Source organism: Gymnodraco acuticeps, unplaced genomic scaffold (assembly GCF_902827175.1).
Source record: "Gymnodraco acuticeps unplaced genomic scaffold, fGymAcu1.1, whole genome shotgun sequence".
Lineage (NCBI taxonomy): Eukaryota > Metazoa > Chordata > Actinopteri > Perciformes > Bathydraconidae > Gymnodraco > Gymnodraco acuticeps.
The window spans coordinates 1,356,438-1,379,523 of record NW_022989982.1 but is presented as its reverse complement, the minus strand read 5'-3'; the positions used below and the strand labels follow the sequence as shown (position 1 = coordinate 1,379,523).

Below are 23,086 nucleotides of genomic sequence, written 5' to 3'. Positions count from 1 at the left end.
AGGAAAAAGAGAGACTGCATTCATTCAACTCCCACATGGCATTTCGAGCCTGCTTCTGAATTCTAACAAGCACTCGCAATGTAAATAACAAGGTCCTGAGCTCAGTGCTGTGCTGGGGTCCTGGATTTATTGCTTCAGCGAGTAAAGGTCAAGTGTTCTGTCAAATGCTTTTGGGGAAAGTGTGCAGCCCCTCTACATGGTGTTAATGGTTTCCTATGTGACTGGAGAAAGTAGGACGACCTATCTCGCCCTGCTCTCTTAACTTTCACTGATCCGCACCTCGTGTTCGGAGAGGCGTGCTCTAACCATGGATGTATAATAAGGGCTCTAACCTTGAGGCCATTGTTCTTCTATCAGGGTGGAACATAACAATCTGTGTTGAGAGGCTCATTCTCAGCTGCCTTGCACTCGTCAGAATGTCTCTCCTGCCGAGCTGCTATGTCTGCAGACAAAGACAGACGGCAAGCTGACACCAGCGGCCACTTGTGTCGCTGCAAATGGAAAAACGTTCTCAGTTTCAGGTGTTTATCGCATGGTTATGAATATTTTATTCCATTTCTGCTCATAGATCCCATAATTACCACACACACTGGCCCTTATTTTGTGGCAAATAGGCTGCTTTATTAATAAGAGATCAGAGTCCTTTGTCAACCACTGCTTACTTTCTAACTTTTATTTTCCAATCAATTCTGAAAAATGTGTTTTTACATGTTCAGCTGTTGTAAATTAATCTACACTCTGAATCCCTAAGCAGAGTCTTCTGTTTTAACACTTTAGTTTAATGCATCAATCATTATACTCAGAACAGATCATATATATTATTCTGAAATGGGCCAATCTGCATAGTTAGTACTTTAAGTATATTTGAATGCTAATACTTTCGTGCTTTTACTCGAGTAACATCTTGATTGCAGGATTTTTACTTGTAACCGAGTACTCGTGCACTCTGGTACTTCTACTCTTACTCAAGTATTGAGCCTGTTGCATGTCTCCATCTTGTGGTTTCAACAGGTACTGTCTTCTAGCACACTTCATTAACGTGATCAGTGACCTGACACACTTTTTTCTTATATCATTAATTAGTGGTTAGGCCAGCAGGAAAACGGAGCATTGCAAAATAAATCAATAAATAAATGGAACTCACCAGCAGCCGAGAGGAGGGTTTGCTGATCAGTCCTCATTGTCCTCAGAGCTCACTTGTACAGAGTTCACACCATACATACTAAAGAGCTCTACTCTTCTTAATTCACTGTCAGGCTTCCCTCTCGGTCTCAAAACTCCCTCCAAAACAATTCCCTTCCCCTTTGTTCCCCAGGCCACGCCCCCTTACACCTGGAGGGGACAGCTCACCTGATCAGTGCCTAGTGGGAAGAGTCAAGATCAAGCAGGGGAAATAGCACACACAAGACTAATGAACTGGAAATAATGTCAGTTGATTCGTTTTTATACAGTGGCACAACTTCACACATATATTGGTATTACTAAAAAAATGCACATGTCGTTTATTCAACCAATTTTATTTGACATTAAATCAGGTTATATAGTTAACTGCATAACACTCATAATTTAACAGGTCATCAGTGGTGTCAGACATAATACTACTCGAGTCAAGTAAAACATAGTGATAATAATTATCAGTGTATACATGTTAGGACTTTGAGTGCAACATACAAAGAGGGGAAGAACATTTACATAAGGCTGACGGAGGAAGAAGCCATCAGCTAAAGTGTCCTTCATAATTATTTTAGTAAATCCTTTACGTCAGAGTCCAAATGACTCCCGCTTCCTCTTAAAAATCACACACCCAGAAAAATAATTACCCAAGAACACAAGCATACATTGGGATATTTTTGTGAAGCACTAAAATGGCCATGCTTTGGTAATTCTCCGTCATGATGTAACCATGTGGAACATCAGCCAGCACACTCAAAAATAAAAAAGCCATAAGGGAAAGTATTTCCTCGGTGCGTGGTTGAGGAGTCGGGGGTTCATTTGGAGCTCTAGGGCCCTCTTCAGCTCCCATTGAGCATAATCACCGGGCCCTTTCTCCAGCATCGATAAACATTCAGGCAAGATAACCGATGACCTCTTTCAAAACGTACACATTTTAGTGCTGACATACAATATATGTGCCTGGTTATAGAAGTCATATTTAAACTTCTACTGTTCATACCCGTCTATTCTTTTACAGCTGGTCATCTAGAGAGTTATTAAATAACTGTTAGCTTCTGAGGAAATACAGAAAAACGCCCTGCAGTGCTCCCGGACATGCAGAGAGGAATGTTGTGACAGTTTGCAGCCAACCCAATTTAAAAATCTTTAGCTTAATACTTAAAAATGCTAGGACTCTGGATAATTTACTGATTAAGATTAATAACAACATAAATAAGACATACATATTGCTGGCTCCAGGCCAGACCAAAGAATTGGTTTACACAGTTTGAACTCTTTTCTGTTTTAAGGCCTTTTTTGTTATGTGTTTGTGCCCTGATCAGGCACTCCTAGTGTGATGTGTCATGTCTAGCTGTAGTTTCCTGTGATGGTTTTGTAGTCCTTATCGTTTCCCCTCCAGGTGTACCCATTTGTAATTAACCCATGTGTGTCTTGTCTCGTCATTACCTCATGTATAAGTATTCTGCTTTCCCCTTTGTCTGGGGCTGATCCTGTCTGTGCAGTATGTGTTCTTGTCTGTCATTACTTTATATTTCCTTTGTTCAACCATGGTGGTAATTATTAATTAAATTCTTTTTTTGATTACTTCGGCTACCGTCTCCTTTATTATGTTGCCTTGACTCGACATTGAGCCTGCTAACAGTCAATGGTAACGTAATATGGGGGCTTGTGCCAAACTGATTTGAGCAGGAATTTGGTGGTGGCCGCTGAGCTTAGTCCACACTTTGAATTATGGTTGACAGTGTCGTGTGTGTGGCCCATGTTTTATACCCTCTTGGTAAATAATTCTCCAATAAGGAGCGTTTTCATCCAGCTAGGGCAGCTGGACCATTTTCTATGCTGGTCGGGGTAGTAGGAAGACCCTGTCAGGCTCCTCCTAGGCCGGCGTATGTCAGCTAGTTAGTTATATAGGGGGTCTGATAGTGAGGGATGGAAACGTTTAAGGGATGGGCTTTAGGTTTTTTTTTTTTATAAAACACACGACAGTTGTTAATCTCTTGCGAATAATTTTGAGTGTGGATGCTTCAGAAGGTCATACCGGTGCTCTTCTCTATTTAGTGTATAGCGGTAGGGGAGCGGTGGCCAGAGTTATTAAGAACAGACTGTACAGACGTGTAGGGTGAAGCCGTTTTTTTTTTTTTTTTTTGTGTATATGTTAATTGGTTGGTCGTATATGCTGGTGGAAGCGGGGTTGGTTCTTTAGTTTCTTCCTCCCCCGGTGCGACGGGTACTAGGGCAGGTATGCCTGTGAAGGTATGTGATTTTGTGGCTAGGCCAACGGTCAACTTGTTGGGCTTGTGCACTAGGGAGGAATTATCGGGGATAGCAGATTATTACGGTGTCAGGCTTGCCCCGAGCATGAAAAAGCAGCAGCAGCGGTTAGCGCTGGTGGAGGCTTTGACCGCCAAGGAGGTTATGGAGTGCTCTGTGGGCAAACCTGAGGAGGAGGAGGTAGTCACATGTGACCCGGTTTCGGAGAACCAGGTTTTGCTGAGGAAGATGGAACTAGAGTTTAAATTCGAGCAGCTGAGTCCTGCAGAGCTGGTATTTGCGCATTCGGTTAGGGGGCCGCTTAAGCTGCTGAGGGAGAAGTGGTTGGGGGAGAGCGAGCCGAAGAACCTGTTAGACTATGTCTGTGGCTTTAGGGAGAAGCTGAAGAGGGCATGTGAACTAGCGAGGACAAATCTGAGTGACACACAGGGGAGGATGAAGGGCTGGTATGACAGGAAGGCTCGGGATAGAATGTTTGTGCCAGGGGAGAGGGTTTTAGTGTTGTTGCCTGTCCCAGGCTCCAGCTTACAAGCACGGTTTAGTGGGCCGTACCTGGTTAGAGAGAAAGTAGGGGATTTGGACTACCTGATCGAGACACCGGATCGTGGGCGGAAGACTCGCTTGTGTCATGTTAATATGATTAAGCCATATTATGTGAGGGAGCCTCTGGTGAATCCTATTGACAGTATTGTTGTTCCCTCTGCGAGTGTGTCCACTGTGCCGGTGTCAGTTTGTATGTTGGCCCCATCTAGCATTGATGAGAGTAATGACAGTCTTTGTTTTTCAGAGGGGGTTGGAGAACTGGAAGATGACGTCATTATTCCATCCAAGGCGGTCGTGGAGGGACGGTTGACAAACACTGAGTCATTGATCACTCTTGACTGTCATCTTGGCCATTTATCAACAACGCAGCGAGATGATATCAGGGGTTTGGTTGGGTCTCATTGTGAGCTGTTCTCCGATATTCCTTCGCGCACTAATGTATTACAACATGACATCGATGTGGCGGAGGCATTACCCATTAAACAGCACGCGTATCGCGTGAATCCATATAAGCGGGCGCGGTTACAGAAAACGGTGGAATACATGCTCACTAACAATATCGCTGAGCCCAGTTTCAGCCCATGGAGCTCGCCGTGCTTATTGGTTGATAAGTCAGACAAGACAGATAGGTTTTGTACGGATTTTCGCCAGGTAAATAACGTAACTAGGCCTGATAGTTTTCCATTGCCCAGAATGGAGGACTGTGTCGACAGGGAGGGGAGTGCGTCTTATGTAACCAAGCTGGATTTGCTGAAAGGATACTGGCAGGTGCCACTTACGGATCGCGCTAAACTAATTTCTGCGTTCGTGACACCTGACAGTTTCCTGCAATATACGGTAATATAGAGGATGGTGAATCGTGTGCTGTCAGGCGTACCTAATTGTGAGGCCTACCTCGATGACCTCGTCATCTATTCTGACGATTGGGAGGGGCACATGGTTAGTTTGCGGGAAGTTTTTGACCGGCTTGGTCAGGCAAACTTGACCCTAAACCTGGCCAAGTGCGAGTTTGGCAGGACGACCGTCACCTATCTTGGCAAGGTAGTGGGGCGGGGGGAGGTCCGCCCTGTCCACTCCAAGGTGGAGGCGATACTTGGCTTTCCAGAGCCTGCTACACATCGGGACCTCCGGTGTTTTCTGGGGATGACGGGGTATTATAGGGGTTTTTGCAGGAATTTCTCAGCGGTAGCTTCTCCCCTCACGGATCTCTTGAGCCCGAAGATCCCATTTCAGTCCATTTCAGTGGACGCCTAGGTGCACTTTTGCGTTTCAGCAATTAAAGTCCATCTTGGTCAGTGCTCCTGTCCTCGCAGCGCCTGTGTTCACAAAGCCTTTCAAGTTGGCTGTGGATGCTAGTGAGCTGGGCGCAGGCGCGGTGCTTCTGCAGGACGATGACGGGGGTATAGAACATCCGGTGTCGTATTTTTCTAAAAAGTTTAATATACACCAGCGGCGCTATTCGACAATTGAAAAGGAGGCATTGGCCTTGATTTTGGCTCTCTCCCATTTCGAGAGTGTATGTCGGTTCATCCCAGGTACCGATTAAAATATACACCGACCACAACCCGTTGGTCTTTATAGGCAGGATGCGGAATTCGAACCAGCGGCTAATGCGCTGGAGCCTTTTCCTGCAGGCCTTTGATGTTGACGTGGTTCACGTCAAGGGCAAGGACAATGTGTTGGCTGACGCGCTATCACGGCTGTAGTCGGGGGGTGGGTGCTATTTATCCATGGGGTGGTGTGGGGGTTATGGCCGTCCATACCGGTGCTGTTAGTACAATTCGTATTTTTTATTGTGCTGACAGTATTATTGTTTCTTGTTTCCTTCTTCTGTTTATGTTTATTCCCTCATTTCGCCTTGGGGTTATGGACATAAAGTTGGGTGTGGGGGTGTTATGCGTTTGTGCCCTGATCAGGCGCTCCTAGTGTGATGCGTCATGTCTAGCTGTAGTTTCCTGTGATGGTTTTGTAGTCCTTATCGTTTCCCCTCCAGGTGTACCCATTTGTAATTAACCCAGGTATGTCTTGTCTCGTCATTACCTCATGTATAAGTATTCTGCCTTCCCCTTTGTCTGGGGCTGATCCTGTCTGTGCAGTATGTGTTCTTGTCTGTCATTACTTTATATTTCCTTTGTTCAACCATGGTGGTAATTATAATTAAATTCTTTTTTTGATTACTTCGGCTACCGTCTCCTTTATTATGTTGCCTTGACTCGACATTGAGCCTGCTAACAGTCAATGGTAACGTAATAGATTTATTGAAAAAGATTGAAGATTCAACTTATTGTCATTATGTTTCTCTGCATTTGACCCATCCTAGTGTTAGGAGCAGTGGGTTGCCATTATGTACGGCGCCCGGGGAGCAGCGTAGGGAACGGTGCCTTGCTCAGGGACACCTCGGTAGCACTTGGTCTTTCCAGGACTTGAACTGGTGACCTTCCAGTTGCCAAGCCAAGTCCCTATGGACTTCACCACCACCACCCTCATTCCAAAACTGATTGGTTTGTACAACTGTCCCTTAAATTTGAAGATTTTGCTCAAGTTAACCACCATCTTTAAAATAAAAATTCAAAGTGCTCTGCACCGCTTCTTCACTGTACAGCGTACTGTACAGTTTCCAGCTACAGGATCTGCTTTAATGTAACTCAGATGCCCTACAAGTTAAAGAAACTAGGTCTAGAGTATTTACAAGGCACCAACACTCAAACAACATATGTTGGAGAATAGCGGTCCACCCCTGTTGGGAGTGCCACATGGGAGAGTTTTTCCACATGGGAGCATTTTACCACAGGTGTCACAGGAAAGTACACAAAGCTGACTCTGCTTTGATTTTGCACACCTCCGAGCACTTCTCCTGTTGTCGTACACATCAAACACCACAAAAAACGCTCTACGTCAAATGCTAGGAATAATTTGCCGACTACTCTCCGGGCCCCCTCTGGTCTGGTGTGCCGTATCAAGCAGCTAACATCTCTACGACAGACGCACAGATGCAGCAGTGTATGCTGGTGTGCACATGGAGATGAGGATGGAGACTCCCTGCATGTGTCGCTGTTAGATCTACACATGTGAATGGCAGGAAGAGGAGAATGGTGAAGAAGAAATGGCAGCTCGACCCAACCGCCTGGAATGACTTGAGGATGATATGTTAGGAAGCTTAGAGTCTGATCACCGTCCCTCATTGTCCAATCATCTGTGCAGCTCTCCTCCTCTGCATGATGGATGTGAATGTTCTAGCTGCAGAGTGGGTGATTTGAATCCATCCGACTCTTTTTCAGGAGTGTGTTAGGTCTCTGGGTTGGGCGTGGATAGCAGCGGCACGTTGTCCCTCCTCCTCCTGCCTAGCGGGGGGCGCCGGTACTGCTCCCCGTCGCCCAGCGTCTGCGGCAGAGGCTTCCTCTTGCTCTCGGGCAGCAGCAGGATGGACAGCACGGCCAGCAGGGCCAGGGAGGAGTAGACCACGTGGTGAAGGAAGTACCCGTAGTGGTTCCTCAGGTCCATGAGCGGGGAGCTGAGGCGGCCCACGCAGCCCAGAGCCAGCACTATGCCCACACCACTGCCCCTGCACACACACACACACAGAGACAACTTCAGGGTTACCATCTGTACTGATTATATTTTTATTGTTCACTCTCCACTTATCGAGGACAAAATTCTCCTTTCATTTCTGTATTGCTGCTGTTCGGTGTACAAAAAGAAGAATTCAAGTGGATTGTTTTCTTCTAGAGCCTAAACTTTTTTTTTTACAAAGTTTAATCTTTATATCGTTTACCTATTGATTGTGTATCATTTTAAAAGAATAGTTCCATATTTTTGGAAATGCACTTGTTTACGATTACTAACAGTTAGATGTTGTTCTATAAATATGAAGCTGATTATTCTTGTTTGTTTCTTGAGACCATTCAAAACTTGAGTTTAAGCATGTCTTTACCTTTGGACAACGCTAGGCTAGCCGTTTCCTCTGTTTATGCTAGGCTAAGCTAACCACATCCTAGCTGTAACCTCATATTTGGCAGACAGACATAAGAAGGATATAAATATTCAAATATGCATATTGAACTATTCAAATATGGCTTAATAAGATGTGTTTAAGAAATATCAGGTTTTACAGAGTAAACTACCATAAACCCCCCCCCCATCAGGCGTTTCCTTCAGCTCCAAAATATAATGAGCTAAGCTGTCAGAAATGTTCAGTGACCCCTGTCAATTAAGACATTTCTCAGATATCTAAAAGCGTCTCTTCATTACTTATAGATACGTTGATGGAAATGTACTGCATTTTTCATGTCCTTCATTTCAGTAGCTGAGCAGGCTCATTTTTCACATCTCAATATATTTGTACAAAACATAATAACGAGGAGAGTTGTAGCTTTTAAAATCAGTGTTGATGTGTTACCTGATGACGGTGGGCATGATCTCTGCAGTGAAGAGGATGCAGAGGGAGGCGGTGGCCTGGGAGGAGAAGAGACCCAGCACTGAGAAGACTGTGATGGCCGTCTCACTGAGATCTAAAGGGAGGAGGAGGAGGGACAAGCATCAGTTACTGTGGACTACCATAATGAACTGCAGCCTTTCTGAAGATATATCATGCTGCCCTGTTGATTTGAAGTGATGTAGTACTCTGAGTCATTTCTCTACAGCTTCCAGACTACTGTAATTAACAGTAGACACAGAAAGCAGTGAAAAGAGGTGACCTGAAACACACCACCACCCAGTGCTTCGCCCCCCCCCAACGTTTGATGCATGATTAAAGCTCAGCACCTGACACAGCTTTGACATTGCTGCCACTGCAGTGTCCTACATAAACTGGGTGTCATACTCATGTTCAGCCACAAGGAGGAGACTGAGACTCAGGCAACTGTGTGAGAGTGTTTGGACATCATGCTGGGGAAAGACAAAGGCACCTGGAACATAATTTTCCATGAACAGATCTGACCGGTTTGCTTTGGATCCGTTTCATATTGCATGATTAACTTAACACATAACTATGGTGGTTAATCATCTATTAAGCTAACTTTGACCTTCATTCCAGTTAGAGGAAATAAAACATGTAATCCTCAAACAAGCCTCACATAATGTCTCTACAACAACAGAGGTGACTTGTGAGTCAATTTGTCACCCTTTCCTGAACAGCTAATATGAATGGTTAGCATCACATAAGTGAGACCCAGGATAGACTGGACACTCTTTTGTGCACCAGTCAATCCTGAAATTAAATACGAGCCATCGTGGAAAAAATATGTTCCCTTGTTGCTTTCTTAAATATTTGTCCTTGAGCTGCTGGGATGCAAGAAAAATGACAGTTAAGTATCATGGTGTCGTAAAGACTATCAATAGATTTCTTCATCCCTCTCCAGGTTTACTTGGCAAAAACAATATCCTGCAACTAAAGCCTGCTTACACTCCATGAGTCCCAGGAGGATCAAAGAGGCCAGCCCCGTCATTGTCATGGCGAGGAGCAGGATGCCACGGCGACCGAACCGGTCTACCGTGGCCCAGAGCAGCAGCCAGGCCCCCCCCCCCGCGCACACCGACAGCAGGTACGTCCAGTAGAAGCTGGGGGCCGTGCCTCTGACGTCTCCACGGAAAGAGCTGTAGCAGTGACTGATGCCGTGAGAGATGAAACTGAAGGAGGAAGGAAGGAGAAACAAAGAGTAAGCAGTCATTGTTCATTAGAAGTTATTTATAGAAAAGTGGTAATAATCAGTCAAGACACTATGAGGATGAAACATGAGACTGCAGCAGCAACCAGTTCCTGTTAATAAAAGTGCAGCGCAAACTAAAGTGGAAACTGCAGAGGTGCTAAATTACTGTCACGAGTGTGGGATGACTTACGAGGTGAAGCCCAGCACACACATGTTCTTCCAGATGTTCCTGCTGTGGAAGAGCTCGGGGTAGGACAGGTGGGGGCGTGAGGAGGGGGCCGGCTCTGAGTCCAGCTCTGCAGCATTAAAACAGGAGTAATTTACAACAACAGACAGAGAATGATGACCTGACCTGGATTCTCTTTTAATCAATAGCTCACTGTCAGTGTTTATTTATGTCTAAGAAACATGTACAAGAGGACAAATCAATGTTCCAATGTCTATTTGTCAAATAGAGTTTGTTCAATAGCCAGAGAATGAACATGTATGCTATGGTAACACTTGATGTTAACCAATATCGTAATATTTCTGCAATAAAAAAATATTTATACGAGATTCCAAGAATATACTTTGTTCGGAGTTTCAGCAATAAATTTCCTTTGGAAATGCATGGATGTATTGACTGATTTTTACAATATGCAGAGTAATACATATTTAGATTAATGTGCGGTGATGAAAGTGTTACATTGAGCACAGCATTGTTGATTATAGGTTATAGTTTTTATAAATTATTGTATAGTTTTGAAATAATACAACAAGTAGAAAATATTTAAATATATTACTTTATAGGTACTTTTACATCAATTGTCATTATTTCTACTTATATAGCAGTGTGATCTATGGGGAGCCGCAACAAATGAAGGTCAAATCAACGTCACCAAATGTATCTTATAGTGGCACAGTGGATATCCACCATATCATTATCTATGCACGGCATCATGCCTTATTCTAATTGCATGGCTCTTTAATAAATCATGAATTATAATTGAGCATCATTACCTGCTCGGGGTAGTGCTGTGTGTGATAGGTCATCATGTTTTGAAATGCACTGCATCAAGTAACCCATAAATAATAAATAATGCAGACTTCATAAACTAAACCCAGCATTGATGCAGGAAAATGTGAGCTGCTCTCTTTTTGTGGAGGACAGTAAGAATCTAAACTCTCTGCACACACAAACACACCTGTGAAGCTCTCGTCATCCCTCAGGTCCCTGTTGGAGTTTCTCCTCTCAGTGAAGGAGTTCATGTCTGCAGATCTCTCTGACAGAAGGAGCCAGCGAGGAGACTCAGGGAACACCCCAGGAATGCTGCAGAAGAGACAAAACATATGTTCGGCTCAGTCTTTGATCTTTGCTGAGCTTTCACCAGCACTTATAACCAAATGTGCGTCTTGCTTCATGAAAAACAAATGTAGGTCGCACATTAGCAGAATTCCTCCAGCTTTATTTCTAAATCTGTAATCCACTGCTAGTAATCATACTTTAATCTTTATTAATTTTGCTTTGAAACGGCAATGGAGGCTAATCTTGTTACAGAAGTCCTAGGGACCGGGGAACATAAACAAAGTGGCCCTAATGCATTCTGACATGAACTGAAAGCTTCAGTGTGACGAGGGCATTGGAATCAATACGGTCCTACAGAGCGTTCGGCCAGACAGCTGGCATCAGGACACTTTATCAAAAGACTATCAGGTTCCTTCACTCTCCTGTCCCCCCAGTTTCACAGGGAAATAAAACATGTGTCCATATAGAAGTACACAGAAAAGAGGAACATCTAAATATGAAAGGCAAGTACTGATTACGTACTGGATGGAATAAAAGAGCTAAAACTGAACATTTCACAGGAAGCTTACAAACAAATAATCCTACATGGATATTTTTTTAAACAGATAAGCAGTACCCGTAACTGAGGAAGAGTGTGAGGGGGGCGGCGCCGGCCCCCAGCAGGCCCCTCCAGGACTGGCAGCCCAGAGCCACGGCCAGCAGCAGCAGCTCTCCAGCAACAGTCATCAGCCCGGCCAGCATGGTGACCAGCAGCCTGAGAGACGGCTCACACAGCTCCAGACCTGAAGGGCACACACAACATCATTACTGACTCATTTAGGTTCATCATAATTAACATGGTAAACAACATAGCTGTAGGTGGAAAGCTATATAGCGTTTTTCTCAACTAATGACATACTTTTAATCTTGCTTGTTTGTACATTTACACTAAAACAAACTGTGCTTTAAATGTTGAAATACTCACGTGTGATGTACAGAATGAGGTAGACTCCAGCACTAGCTGCCGCCAAACAGAAACGCATGACGATGAAGATGGGGGGGCTCGGAGCGACACACACCAGCACCCCGAACACCACCGACAGGGTCAGAGAGGCCAGCAGAGTCTTAGACCGGCCTAGCCTGCAGGGAAAGGACACACATTTAACAAAAACATCAACAACTTATTCATTAATGAAATTGGCATATTGTTGATATATATTTTCAAAAAACTATTAAGTAATTGTCATAAAACTAAAAGGATTAACAAAGACAGTTAAATCTAAATCAAGGTAAAAACATTTAAACCGAGACTTGCAACAGCAAAAAATTATCTTGTAAGTCCTGATTATGCAAGAGCAAAAACACTTCACATAAAATAAATATTAACAGCAAGAGCGTGGAGAACAGAAAATAGGACAACAGTCTACTGTGAATATAATAGATAAGAAACACAGTTAGAACTGAACCATTAGCCTTTCTACCACATTCCTGAATGTATATATGATGGACAGCCTATCATTTTTTACTTAATACAATTTTAAGGCCGGATTTAAAGCCTAAGATGAAAACTTGCAGACAACCTTAAATGTGATATTACCTAAAACTTAGCAAAAGAGATGTTGCGATCACAAGAAAATAAAAAAAGGCATTTTTCACCTCAGCTCACTTGCTGATAAGTAAATGTGATGATTAGCCATTTTGCCATGCAGGTGCAGCATTTTGTATCCAGCCTGCAGATTAGCACTGCCCCCTGTTCTCCTTTGTACCAGGAGGCAGCATTAATTCACCAGTCTTAACAAACAGACACTAGGCTCAATTGGTCAGCAAATAGATGAAGGCTGTTAGCTGATTAAACTGGCATCATCTCCCTCACAATTCCCCCTAAAAACTACTGCTTGCCCTCTGTGATTTTCAATCTGACAACACAACAGGCACAGGCTGGAGCCATTATGACAATTATCAGAGGCTGTGCCTAATGCAGACAGCCGTGCACTATGCCTGAAAAGATAGCATTATAAAGCATTTCACTTTCATAAAGGCCCTAACTCATGCCTATGTGTAGTAAATCGTGATTGAGATACATTCTTTAGTTCATCTTGCACAAATGTATGTCTTATATAATAGATGGAAGCGGCTTTAGAAAATGACATCTGGGCTTCTTGGTACGAAAGCTATCTTGCTTTCATCTGCAGGATACCATCTGCAGACTGGACTTTGGTGTGTGTGTGTGTGTGTGTGTGTGTGTGTGTGTTAGTGAAACTGCAACATAAAGACAAGAGACTATAGATTAAGGAACAAAGTGATTTAAAAGCGCAGATGTCTGCAGAACGAGCTATATTTGTGTGTGTGTGTGTGTGTGTGTGCGTGCGTTCGTTACCTGTCAGCGGCATAGCCCAGGCCCAGACAGCCTGTCAGGATGCCCAGGATGAAGCACACCTCCTCCACTGGGACCAGCCAGTACTGACCACACACCAGATCCCACTGGACAGCACACACACACACACACAGGAGACAGATCTGTTAGATGATCTGCTCAGGTTAGCACAACAGCATACATGTTAGAGAACTTCAAGTCATGAGGAAAACATCACCGCGCATATTATTTTCCTTACAAAACATGGGAATTATACTAACATTACTGATTTGTATTTATCAGGAATGTATTGAGTGTAAAGAGTAAAAGACAAAACCAATGTTTGTCTGTTACAATGACAGAAAACGGAACAAAAGCAAATCATTGATTGAGAAAGTATAACTGAATGACCGTAACTCATTGAATTATCCACACACTTTTGATAAAGTATTAAAACTGTAAAACAAAAGTGTTTTGAAGATCAAAAATATAAAGATCACAACTTTCCACCTCAAAACACGACTGTGGTGTATGAGTTCTGAAGAAAACACAAAGACAAGTAGAAGCTCTTTGCTCACAAAGAGAGTTTGTAATGCGTCACCTTCTTATCTGCATCTTTTATAGCCTTAAGACAAAATGTATAACACCACTGAGCATTCACATTTATTGTTAACTTGACTCGTTACTCGTGAAGAAATATGCCTTTGGAAAATCAAATCAACTTAATGAATTACTTAGATTCAAAAGGCAACGCAGCACAAGGCTTTAATTTAATCAACATAATAAGTTATTATTATTATTCAATAACTTCACAGAGATAGAACAAGAGAATTACAAATAACACTTATTCAGCTTTGTTTTGTTAAATATTTATGAGTACACTTAAATTGCAAAAGGCTGAGAGAATAATGCAGTAAAAGTAAAATGATAACAAAGGAATACTTAACTAAAATATGACTTTGTATTCAGAAAATGGTATTACTTGTATAATTAATAGTAGTACTGGCAGTAGTAATAGTAGTGTCACATGCATTAACTGTGTGACTGTACTGCTTCTACATTAGAAGTCAGAAAATGTGTAAAGAAAAAAGCTGTAATCACATTAAGCCGACTCACTGATTTGCATTAACAGCTGAGCTCTGCTAATGTCTGCATCCACTGAGAGCAAATCATTTTAATGATGTAGAGAGGGGAGCAGAGGGCTGGTCGTAAAAAGGCCTTACATAATCGGAGCCCGTGCACAGAAACATAAAAGCCTGTCACATAATATCAGCGGTCGTACTGCTGAGGCTCGGAGCCACTACAGTGCACACCGGGCGGGTAAAGGGCAGCAAAACAAAGCTTTGTGCTCACAGGGAGGACTGCTGAGGACAACAGGAGGAGGTGAAATGCAAACAAACAGGTTGGTGAGCTCCTCAGTCCGGTTCTACAGATGACGCTCAGGCTTCGATGCTCTGGGAGGAAACCTGCAACCAAGTCACCCTTTAACATTTCTCACTGGGCCTCGCCTTGGCTGGGAGATAAGCTCAACTGAGACTTTGCCAACTCACGTTTGGTTGTACTTTTCCACTCAATTTATCATTAGTCAGACTCTGGACAAGAACAGATTTGTATCAAAACGTTAAAGCCCGTTTAGTATAACTGTTTAGCTTTATACCAAGACAAATCTTATGATTATATCATTTTGCTGTGCTTTTAGGACTTAACACTTTGCAAAACCCATCTGATTGTGATTATATAAAAAAGGGAATGTTTGAACTATTATTCTAAAAGTAGATTTTTTTTTAAATATTATATAAACAGATGTCTTTCTTTAAACTGCGTAATAACATTTTTAGGTTTGGAAATTTCGGCAAAAAACAATACTTAAATCAGAATAGTTTTTTGCTAAATATTATAGCTTTAAGTAAATAATGCACCTTCTGGGATTCCAATTAAAAATTCTGAATATAATATAGTAAATGTATTGGAAAAAAATCAATTGAGAAGGAGTTGTGTTAAACCTGATATGAGTTTTCCATTAAAACGCTGCCATTAATGCAGTCCCGCTTATTGATTTGCTAAGTGATTCCAAATGGGCATATAAGTTAACACCAAGAAATATCAAAGATGTAGCTATTGAGGGTTGACATATTAATAACCTCAGGGAACATTATCATCATTCTTCCGAACCGTAACGATGACGTTGAGGAAGTGTCTGTGCATTAGCCGTGGATCCAGCACGGGAATGTTAAGTGGAGATGCCTCTCGTTCAGTGACACAGTATGTATTGATTGTGGTGGAGGAGCAGCTGATCAGAGCGCCTCCTGCTTCCTGCTCAGAGACTGCCAGCTCAGCACGGCGGAACAGATCATCATGACAGCGGAAATAATTTAGGAACTAACCCTGATTTAAGAGACAAAATAGAACAGTGTCCATGTCCCGCTCAGTATGTAATACAAGGGGAGGACGAGACTGTAAGCTTGTAATTTTCCATGTGTCTATAAGAATGCATGTGCACACTTTATCCTGCTCAATGCCTCCCTTGGCAGTGTGTACGTCTCCTCAGCTTGCTGCAGTGCTGTGGGTGGATTACCAGCAAACTGCCCTAATACCACGGACTATAGGCCTGGGTGTGGTTCCCACATCAGAAGGCACCAGAAATATAAACAGACACAGTTTCCACTCGGTGACCTGCCCCAGTGGCTCTGTTGACATTAACAAGAGCAAGTCAAGGGTTCTGCTATTGAATAAAGCTATGGGGTAAATGCATGTTTACTCCCATCCATTGCAAGTTAAACAAGCAGTGTACAAAGTGACACTTTAATGCATCAACACAGAATGTACTTGCTGTGTTTATAACATTGTCTACATGTAAGGATAATTATAATACATGTACACAGAAGCTGGTTTCTTTTATTAAGTTAAACAGCATGAACCAGCTTTCATCAACAGCCAGACCTAAATCTATAATGATTATACGATATACAATTGTTGATACAGGGTTATCATTCTAACCTGTAGAAATTCCTGTGTTTTAGGGGACAAAATGTGATTCAAAGCTAAGATAATTACATAGTAACAAATATTTACTCTTCCACTGTAGCTTATCTTCAACATTGTTCTGCTGTTTATAAATGAAACCCATTATTATTATAGTTGTCTTATTTAAAGCACTTCATATTTGATTTCAAATCCCAAAGTGCTACAAGCAGTGAGCATGAACAGTATAAATAAACATTACATAGCACGGTAGAATTAATAAAAAGCAATAAAATATTTAAATAAACAATAGAAATAAAAATAAAATAAAATGGTGGTAAAAAGGTCTAGGCATAGGCTCTACTGAAAATATGGGTTTTGAGGCCTTTTGTAAAAGCCTCCACGGTCTGTGGTGCTCTCGTGTGGTCGGGGAGAGCATTCCACAGACTGGGTGCAGCCGAGCAGAAGGCCCGGTCTCCCATAGTACGGAGCTTAGTCCTGGGGGGTTTGAGGAAGTTGGAGTTGCTGGAGCGGGTGGTCCGCAAGGAGGTATGGGGGATGAGGAGTTCCTTGAGGTAGGGAGGGGCAGTTCCATGGGCACACTGGTGGGTGAGGACGGAGACCTTGTATTCGATCCTCAGTTCCACGGAGAGCCAGTGTAGTGCTTTAAGGATGGGGGTGATGTAATCGTATTTGCGCACCCTCATCAGGATCCTAGCAGCGCTGTTCTGAATGTATTGCAGCTTCTGGATGCTTTTGTTAGGGATCCCGATGAGGAGTGCATTGCAGTAGTCCAGCCTGGAGGAGACAAAGGCGTGGACCAGCTTTTCGGCGTCAGACAGAGTGAGTGTGGGGCGGAGTTTGGCGATGTTCCTGAGGTGGTAAAAGGAGTTCTTGCACAGCTGTTTAATGTGAGCCTCAAAGGTCAGATGGGCATCCATTTTCCCACCCAGGTTGGTGACTATTGAGGAGAGGGTAATGTCCTGGCCGGAGAAGGTGATGGTGGATGACCGAACCTGGTGTGGGGTGCCAACTATAATGGCTTCGGTCTTGGAGCTGTTGAGTTTCAGGAAGTTCTGCTTCATCCACGCCTGAATCTCCTCCAGGCAGGCAGTGAATGTGGGTGAAGGCAGGTCTGCAGAGGAGGTAGGGTTGATCCTGAGGTACAGTTGGGTGTCATCAGCGTAACAATGGAATGATACTCCATGTCGGCTGATGATAGAGCCAAGGGGGAGAATGTAGAGTGTGAAAAGGGTGGGGCCGAGAACTGATCCTTGAGGGATACCACAGGTGACGTTGTGGGTACCCAACTCTGCCTCGCCCAAGGAGACGTACTCTGTTCTCCCGGTGAGGTATGATCTGAACCAATCAAGGGGAGAGTCAGAGAATCCGATGGTGGAGTGCAGACGATGGAGGAGGATGCCGTGATCGACGGTGTCGAAATCTGCAGTGAGATCGAGGAGGATGAGGAGAGAGGGAGAGCCAGCATCAGCCGACATCAGCAGGTCGTTGGTGACCCTGACCAGGGCAGTTTCTGTGCTGTGGCCTGAGCGGAAACCAGACTGAAACTTCTCAAATAGGTTGTTGAAGTTTAGGTGGTCCTGGAGCTGAGCAGAAACTAGTTTTTCCAGCACCTTTGATAGAAAAGGAAGGTTGGAAATGGTTCTGTAGTTGGCCAGGACTCCCGGGTCAAGGGAGGGTTTTTTGAGACGAGGTTTGATGACAGCGGTTTTTAGGGCAGAGGGGACATGGCCAGCCTGGAGAGAGAGGTTTACTATCTTAGTGATCATGGGGATCATGGTACAGATGTACAATTTCACAAGAGCTGACGGAAGGGGGTCCAGGACACAGGTGGAGGGCTTCATCCTCCTAACGATGCCCTCAACCTCTCGCTGAGAGATGTCCGTGAAACAGCGAAGAGGCTGGGTTGTCCCAAGCTGTGGGTCAGCAGTTGGAACTGGAGGTGCAGAGGGGCTAGAGAGGATGGAGCGGATGGTGTCAACTTTGTTTGTGAAGAAGGCGGCGAAGTTGCTACACTGCTTCTCAGTGGAGTCGGAGTGGAGAGGACTTTGGGGTTTGAGGAGGTGGTTTAAGGTGGAGAAGAGTTGCTTGAACTAAGTTACATTTCAAAGAAACAAAAGTATGGCCACAAGCGAGACATTTCTATGTACCACTCTTTTTTTATATTTGTATATGTTTTGGTTTATAAAGTACAAAACTGATGCAAATCATATTCCGAAGCATGACCTTTAAGATTAAGATCAACCTTGGTGTTCATTCATTTAAAGGGGACCTGTCATGCAAAATGCACATTTGTATGCATGCATATGTGAAAAACGCAGCATCAGAAAATAAAACCCTCACTCTTTTCCTCCGTACCCAAATCTTTTAAAAACGGGGGTACAACGAGCGATACAGATTTGCTGCCGATATGACGTCAAATCGACGGCGGACCCACAGAAAGTTGCTGTCAGAAACAATGCCCGACGTGTTTTGGACGTAATCTCGTCTTTGTTTACATTAGCAAGCCTCGCTAACACTCAGAGCTAACCTGTACTGTAGAGCACGTGTTTAAAAAGCAGGAAATTAAAAAAAGCAACTCACCTTGTGATAAACCCGCAAGAGAAAAAGCATTTGAGCTCCATACTGTTTCAGAAATAATCTTTGATGTGGTTTAGAATAGGATGGTGTTTTATCACAGCAGAATTTAACTTTATCTCCGCTAGAATTCTGATCAGGCATTATCTCCGCCTCCTCTTTTTTTTTCTTCAAGCTAAGGACCCAAATCCGCGTTTCTCTAAGGCCCAATCCCAAACCACGCCCTACACCCTACCCCTACACACTCAACGAAGCTCCCTCCTGTCAGATGAATGGAGTAAATACAGTGGCAAGCTTTGGGACGGCCTTCCCTCTCTCCGGCAGAAACAGTTAATGCCATAACTGTATGTAACAATGGTTTAAAATCAGCATCTCTTTGACAAAAAATGTAAATTAATAGCTCAAATAAAACTCCAAACATCTTTAATTGTGTTTGATCCTAAGTTAAAACATATGAGGTTATCATGAGGTTGTTAACATCGCAATTTATCAGTGGATGTTTGCTGGAACTACTTGTAAACAGCATGTTTCCTGACAGACACACACAGCGTTGAGACCGGTCAGGTAGAGACCGGTCTCAAGTCAGCACCGATGCAGACTCGCTGTTTGAGGGCTTGATAGCCCACTACCCCTCCACACCGCTCCACACTCGTTGGTTTGGAAACAGCACTTAAAGTGGCGGACCCTCCGCGCGAACGCGCAAACGGAGGGGTAATGTGTAGGGGTAGGGTGTAGGGCGTGGTTTGGGATTGGGCCTAACCGGGCTGCAAAAGAGGGGTATGAGCAGTATGAGGCATGGCAATAATGGGTGACCTGTTTGGTATTTTAAGCAAAAAACTTCACAGACATGTTTTGTATAGGTATGGCCCTACAATATATGTTTCCAATATAGCATAATAGGTCCACTTTAAATACACTTTCTTTCTTTCCTTACTCTCAATGGTTAACTGGTTATGAGAAGGAATTGTTCTTACTTAGTAAAATATATTAAAGAAAAACTTCAGAAATCTGTCAAATCTATCTCTCAGGGCCTGTTCAGTTTGACACAGTGACGTAGGTGAAAACAAACATTTCTGAATGAGTCACCGGGCATTCTTCAACGTGGTTTCACAACTTTCTCGAAAGGTGCCAAAAGGTTAGTCAGATACTCAGGTGTTTTCCGATTAGCAGATAACGCAGCGAGTCTCGAAGTGAGAAGCTGACCAATCATGTGTAATTCTGTTGTGTAGCAGGGATGTGTTTGGAACAACAGCATCATCCTGTCCTGGGATTCATTTCTGAAAACAGTCTGACTACCTCACACGCAGGTACTACACACATCAGTTCCTGCAGCAAACAGCAGCTTTGTTTAGGGAAATGGCATCAGGGATCTCCCAAATCTCTGACATTGGCCTTTTTTTAAGGAAAGAGTTTTCACAACAACTCATGTCCCCATAGAAACCTTACAAAAGCAATTAAAGGCTCAAGGATCTACTGTACAAACCACCAGCATAAGACTTTTTGTCCGACTAATCCGAAAAATGTGCAGCTTATATTTAGCAGGGCATTGCAAAAAAGGAAGCTGCATGCTCAGCAAGACCCTCCTGTGGATAACTACCGTTTCATCATTTTAAAGACCTTAGTTCATACATAAACAACATGTTGCCCCCCCCCCCACAGAAAGGCAAAACAATAAACTATGCTAGGATTGTAATGAGAGGGTTTAGGAGCTTACCTCAGTGACGATGTTGTTCCTCAGTCCTTCCGTGACGTTGTAGTCCCATCCGGCCTCGCAGTCCACCACCGCTGACTGGCTGCCGTTGAGGTACTGCTTACAGTGAGACAGGCCCCCGCTCTCCCCAGGTCTCCCCCCTTTCTCCCAGGGCAGGGAGGCGTTCAGCACCTCGGGAGACGGTAAGGGCCCCGGCAGGTGGCAGTGGTGGGGCGAGGAGAGGGTGATGAGGGGGTCGGAAGACAGCAGGAAGGCCAGGAAGAGGTTGGGCAGGATGGAGAGAGCTATCAGGACTCGCTGCTTCTTCCTGCCCAGAGCCAGCACCATCACCTCACCCGTGGGAGGCAGGGAGGGCGGGGGGGGGAGGGAGGAGGAAGACGGGGCTGGGGAGGAAGGAGGAGGGGAGGAGGGGAGGGATGGAGGAGGAGCAGGGCATGGGGATGGGGAGACAAGAGGGGGAGAGTCTGGGGAAGTCATTGTTGGTGTTTAACAGGGAGGATGTTGTGACCACGGTTGGTTCCCAGGTAGAGAGACGTGGAAAACTGTGGAAAGAAGAAGAACACAGGATTATTTTATAGTTTAAACAGAATATTTAACAAGATTATAAAAACATTCAAAACATAGTAAAAAGCTACAAGAAAATAGTAAATGAATGATGGCTGAATTCCATTTAGCTACTTCCATAGTGTCCCGGTATCATGCTTACTTCCAGTATTTAAAATCTGATTATTTATTTGACATAATGGCATTACTAAAATGCTAGGGTGTGTCTACTGGACCACGTGTTGCACGTCACTTGAGGAGTGACACTGATGTGAAAGTTCACAGGAACACAGCATTTTGGCCCACACTTGCAGAGTAAGAGGGGACACACTGGGTCCTTTCACAGTGAGACTACACTATTTTAAATACTGAGCAAATATCTGTCCAAACTTTTCTACTGAACAGAAGCACACTGTACCACACAGGAGGAGGTTGTTTATTTAATCCAATTCTGTCCATCAACAGAGAGTAAATTCACCACTAGGGTTATGAGATCATACCTGAACACTTCTCATGTAACCACATGTGACCCAATTTCAGAATAGATAAAAGAGCTCAGATGATAAATGATGATTTGTAGGCCAAAACAATTATGGATAAATACATGTAATGTTTGCAGTAGCCCTATTTCAGACCCAGTGGTGTTTTATGCTTCTAAAACTCTAGATATTGGTTGTATGCTTGTTAAGAAATCAAAGTTCATTTGTGCTGACAAGTGTTGCTATAACAGTCAGTAGCCTTTATGGGAACATAAAGAGACAGAAATGCACATGTATAGTTAAAAAGATTTGTGGTTAGAGAAAACCCCTGAAGTGATGGGTGTTTTCAGGGAAGAGGGAGCCCTTGCCTCTCTGTATTACAGCAGTGTTCCCGGTTGAGGGCAGGAATGTGAACAGCCTGTGCTTTCCTCTGTCGGTGCACATGGAGCTCCTCTAACAGCCAGTGTTGTTGCCTTGCACAGGGCCAGGAAGTCTTAGTTTCCACACAAACAAAAAAAGGAATCCCAATGGGTTACATAAGAACTTTTACACGAGGGGGTGACAAGGGACGTGGGGGGAATTAACACCCAGGGGCTGGCTGGCCTCTGTGAAGTAGCTACTAACAATAAAGAGACAGCGGCAGTGTGAGGAGTATTAAATGAAAATTGTAAGGAGTGGAGCGGACTCGAACCAGCATTGATAAAGACTAACACCTGCTCCAAACGCATACAGTGACTGCGTGGCTTAAGAACACACGCATACTGTTACTTACCCCTTTTGAAGTGTTGTCAAATGTGAGCCAAAATGCTACTGCCAGTGGTCTCTTCCAAGCGTCCAACACATTGCGGGGTAAAGGGGGAGTACTTTCACCGCATTCACCGAGTCTCCTCCGTCTTGTCTGTTATATGGAAATACATGTCCGTCCCGGAGAAGTGTCGTAGCCTCCAATAAGCACCGCTGCTGCCTTTGACACACGCAAGGACACCGGACTCCTGTTAGCCACTTTCACATGAGATGATGCTACTGTTCTCTCAACGTCGCTGCTTTTCAACGCTGCTGCTTAGTCCATTTGTTCTGCCTGTCGAGATTACAGAAAATAATTAAATAAGGCATAATTGTTTCCGACATCATCTTAAAGGGGAACGTTTCGTCGGTCAGCCGGTCGCGGACAAAGAGCGGGTGGAGAGCTGCATTGGGAGAAGCCTGTTTATAGAGACCAGCAGCTGGCGGGACACTTCGACCCCACTCGGCTAAAACCGGCAGAGCGACGTCGCCTCGTCTCCCTGCTGCCGAAGATCCTTTATTATGAGCTGCTGTTTCACTCTGCAACAAATCCTGCTTCATCTGTTCATGTATTTATTGACCATCGAGATCAAAATGGTCAATGTAAGTCCCTGACCATTTTCGTCTCTATGATGGTATATGTTTATTTAAAGCAATGCATTAAAACAGGGAAACATTTAACTACATTCTTATGATAAAAAAGGTATAAAACAAAAAAGAGTCTGAGTGCTATATTATAACAGACTTAGGTAAAAAAGGATA

At 43.8% G+C, this 23,086-nt stretch overlaps 1 protein-coding gene across 1 annotated transcript; it reads right to left on the bottom strand.

Annotated features, from left to right (window-relative positions):
* Positions 1–1,501: 1,501 nt before the first annotated feature.
* slc22a17 (solute carrier family 22 member 17) lies at positions 1,502–22,800 on the bottom strand. The gene is made up of 10 exons (XM_034212026.1): positions 22,314–22,800; positions 20,523–21,061; positions 13,274–13,377; positions 11,882–12,036; positions 11,534–11,699; positions 10,817–10,941; positions 9,823–9,928; positions 9,389–9,612; positions 8,384–8,495; positions 1,502–7,549 (listed from the first exon to the last, which is right to left on the bottom strand). The coding sequence occupies exons 2-10, from the start codon at positions 20,994–20,996 to the stop codon at positions 7,273–7,275; spliced, it is 1,743 nt and encodes a 580-aa protein (XP_034067917.1). The 5' UTR covers positions 20,997–21,061; positions 22,314–22,800; the 3' UTR covers positions 1,502–7,272.
* Positions 22,801–23,086: the final 286 nt, after the last annotated feature.

Coding starts and splice junctions, on each gene's coding strand:
- slc22a17 (XM_034212026.1), bottom strand. CDS start 20,996: ATGACTTCCCCAGACTCTCCCCCTCTTGTCTCCCCATCCCCATGCCCT. Junction 13,378..20,522: donor GGAACAACATCGTCACTGAG/GTAAGCTCCTAA, acceptor TGTGCTGTCCAG/TGGGATCTGGTGTGTGGTCA. Junction 8,496..9,388: donor CCTCCTGGGACTCATGGAGT/GTAAGCAGGCTT, acceptor TCCTCCCTTTAG/ATCTCAGTGAGACGGCCATC.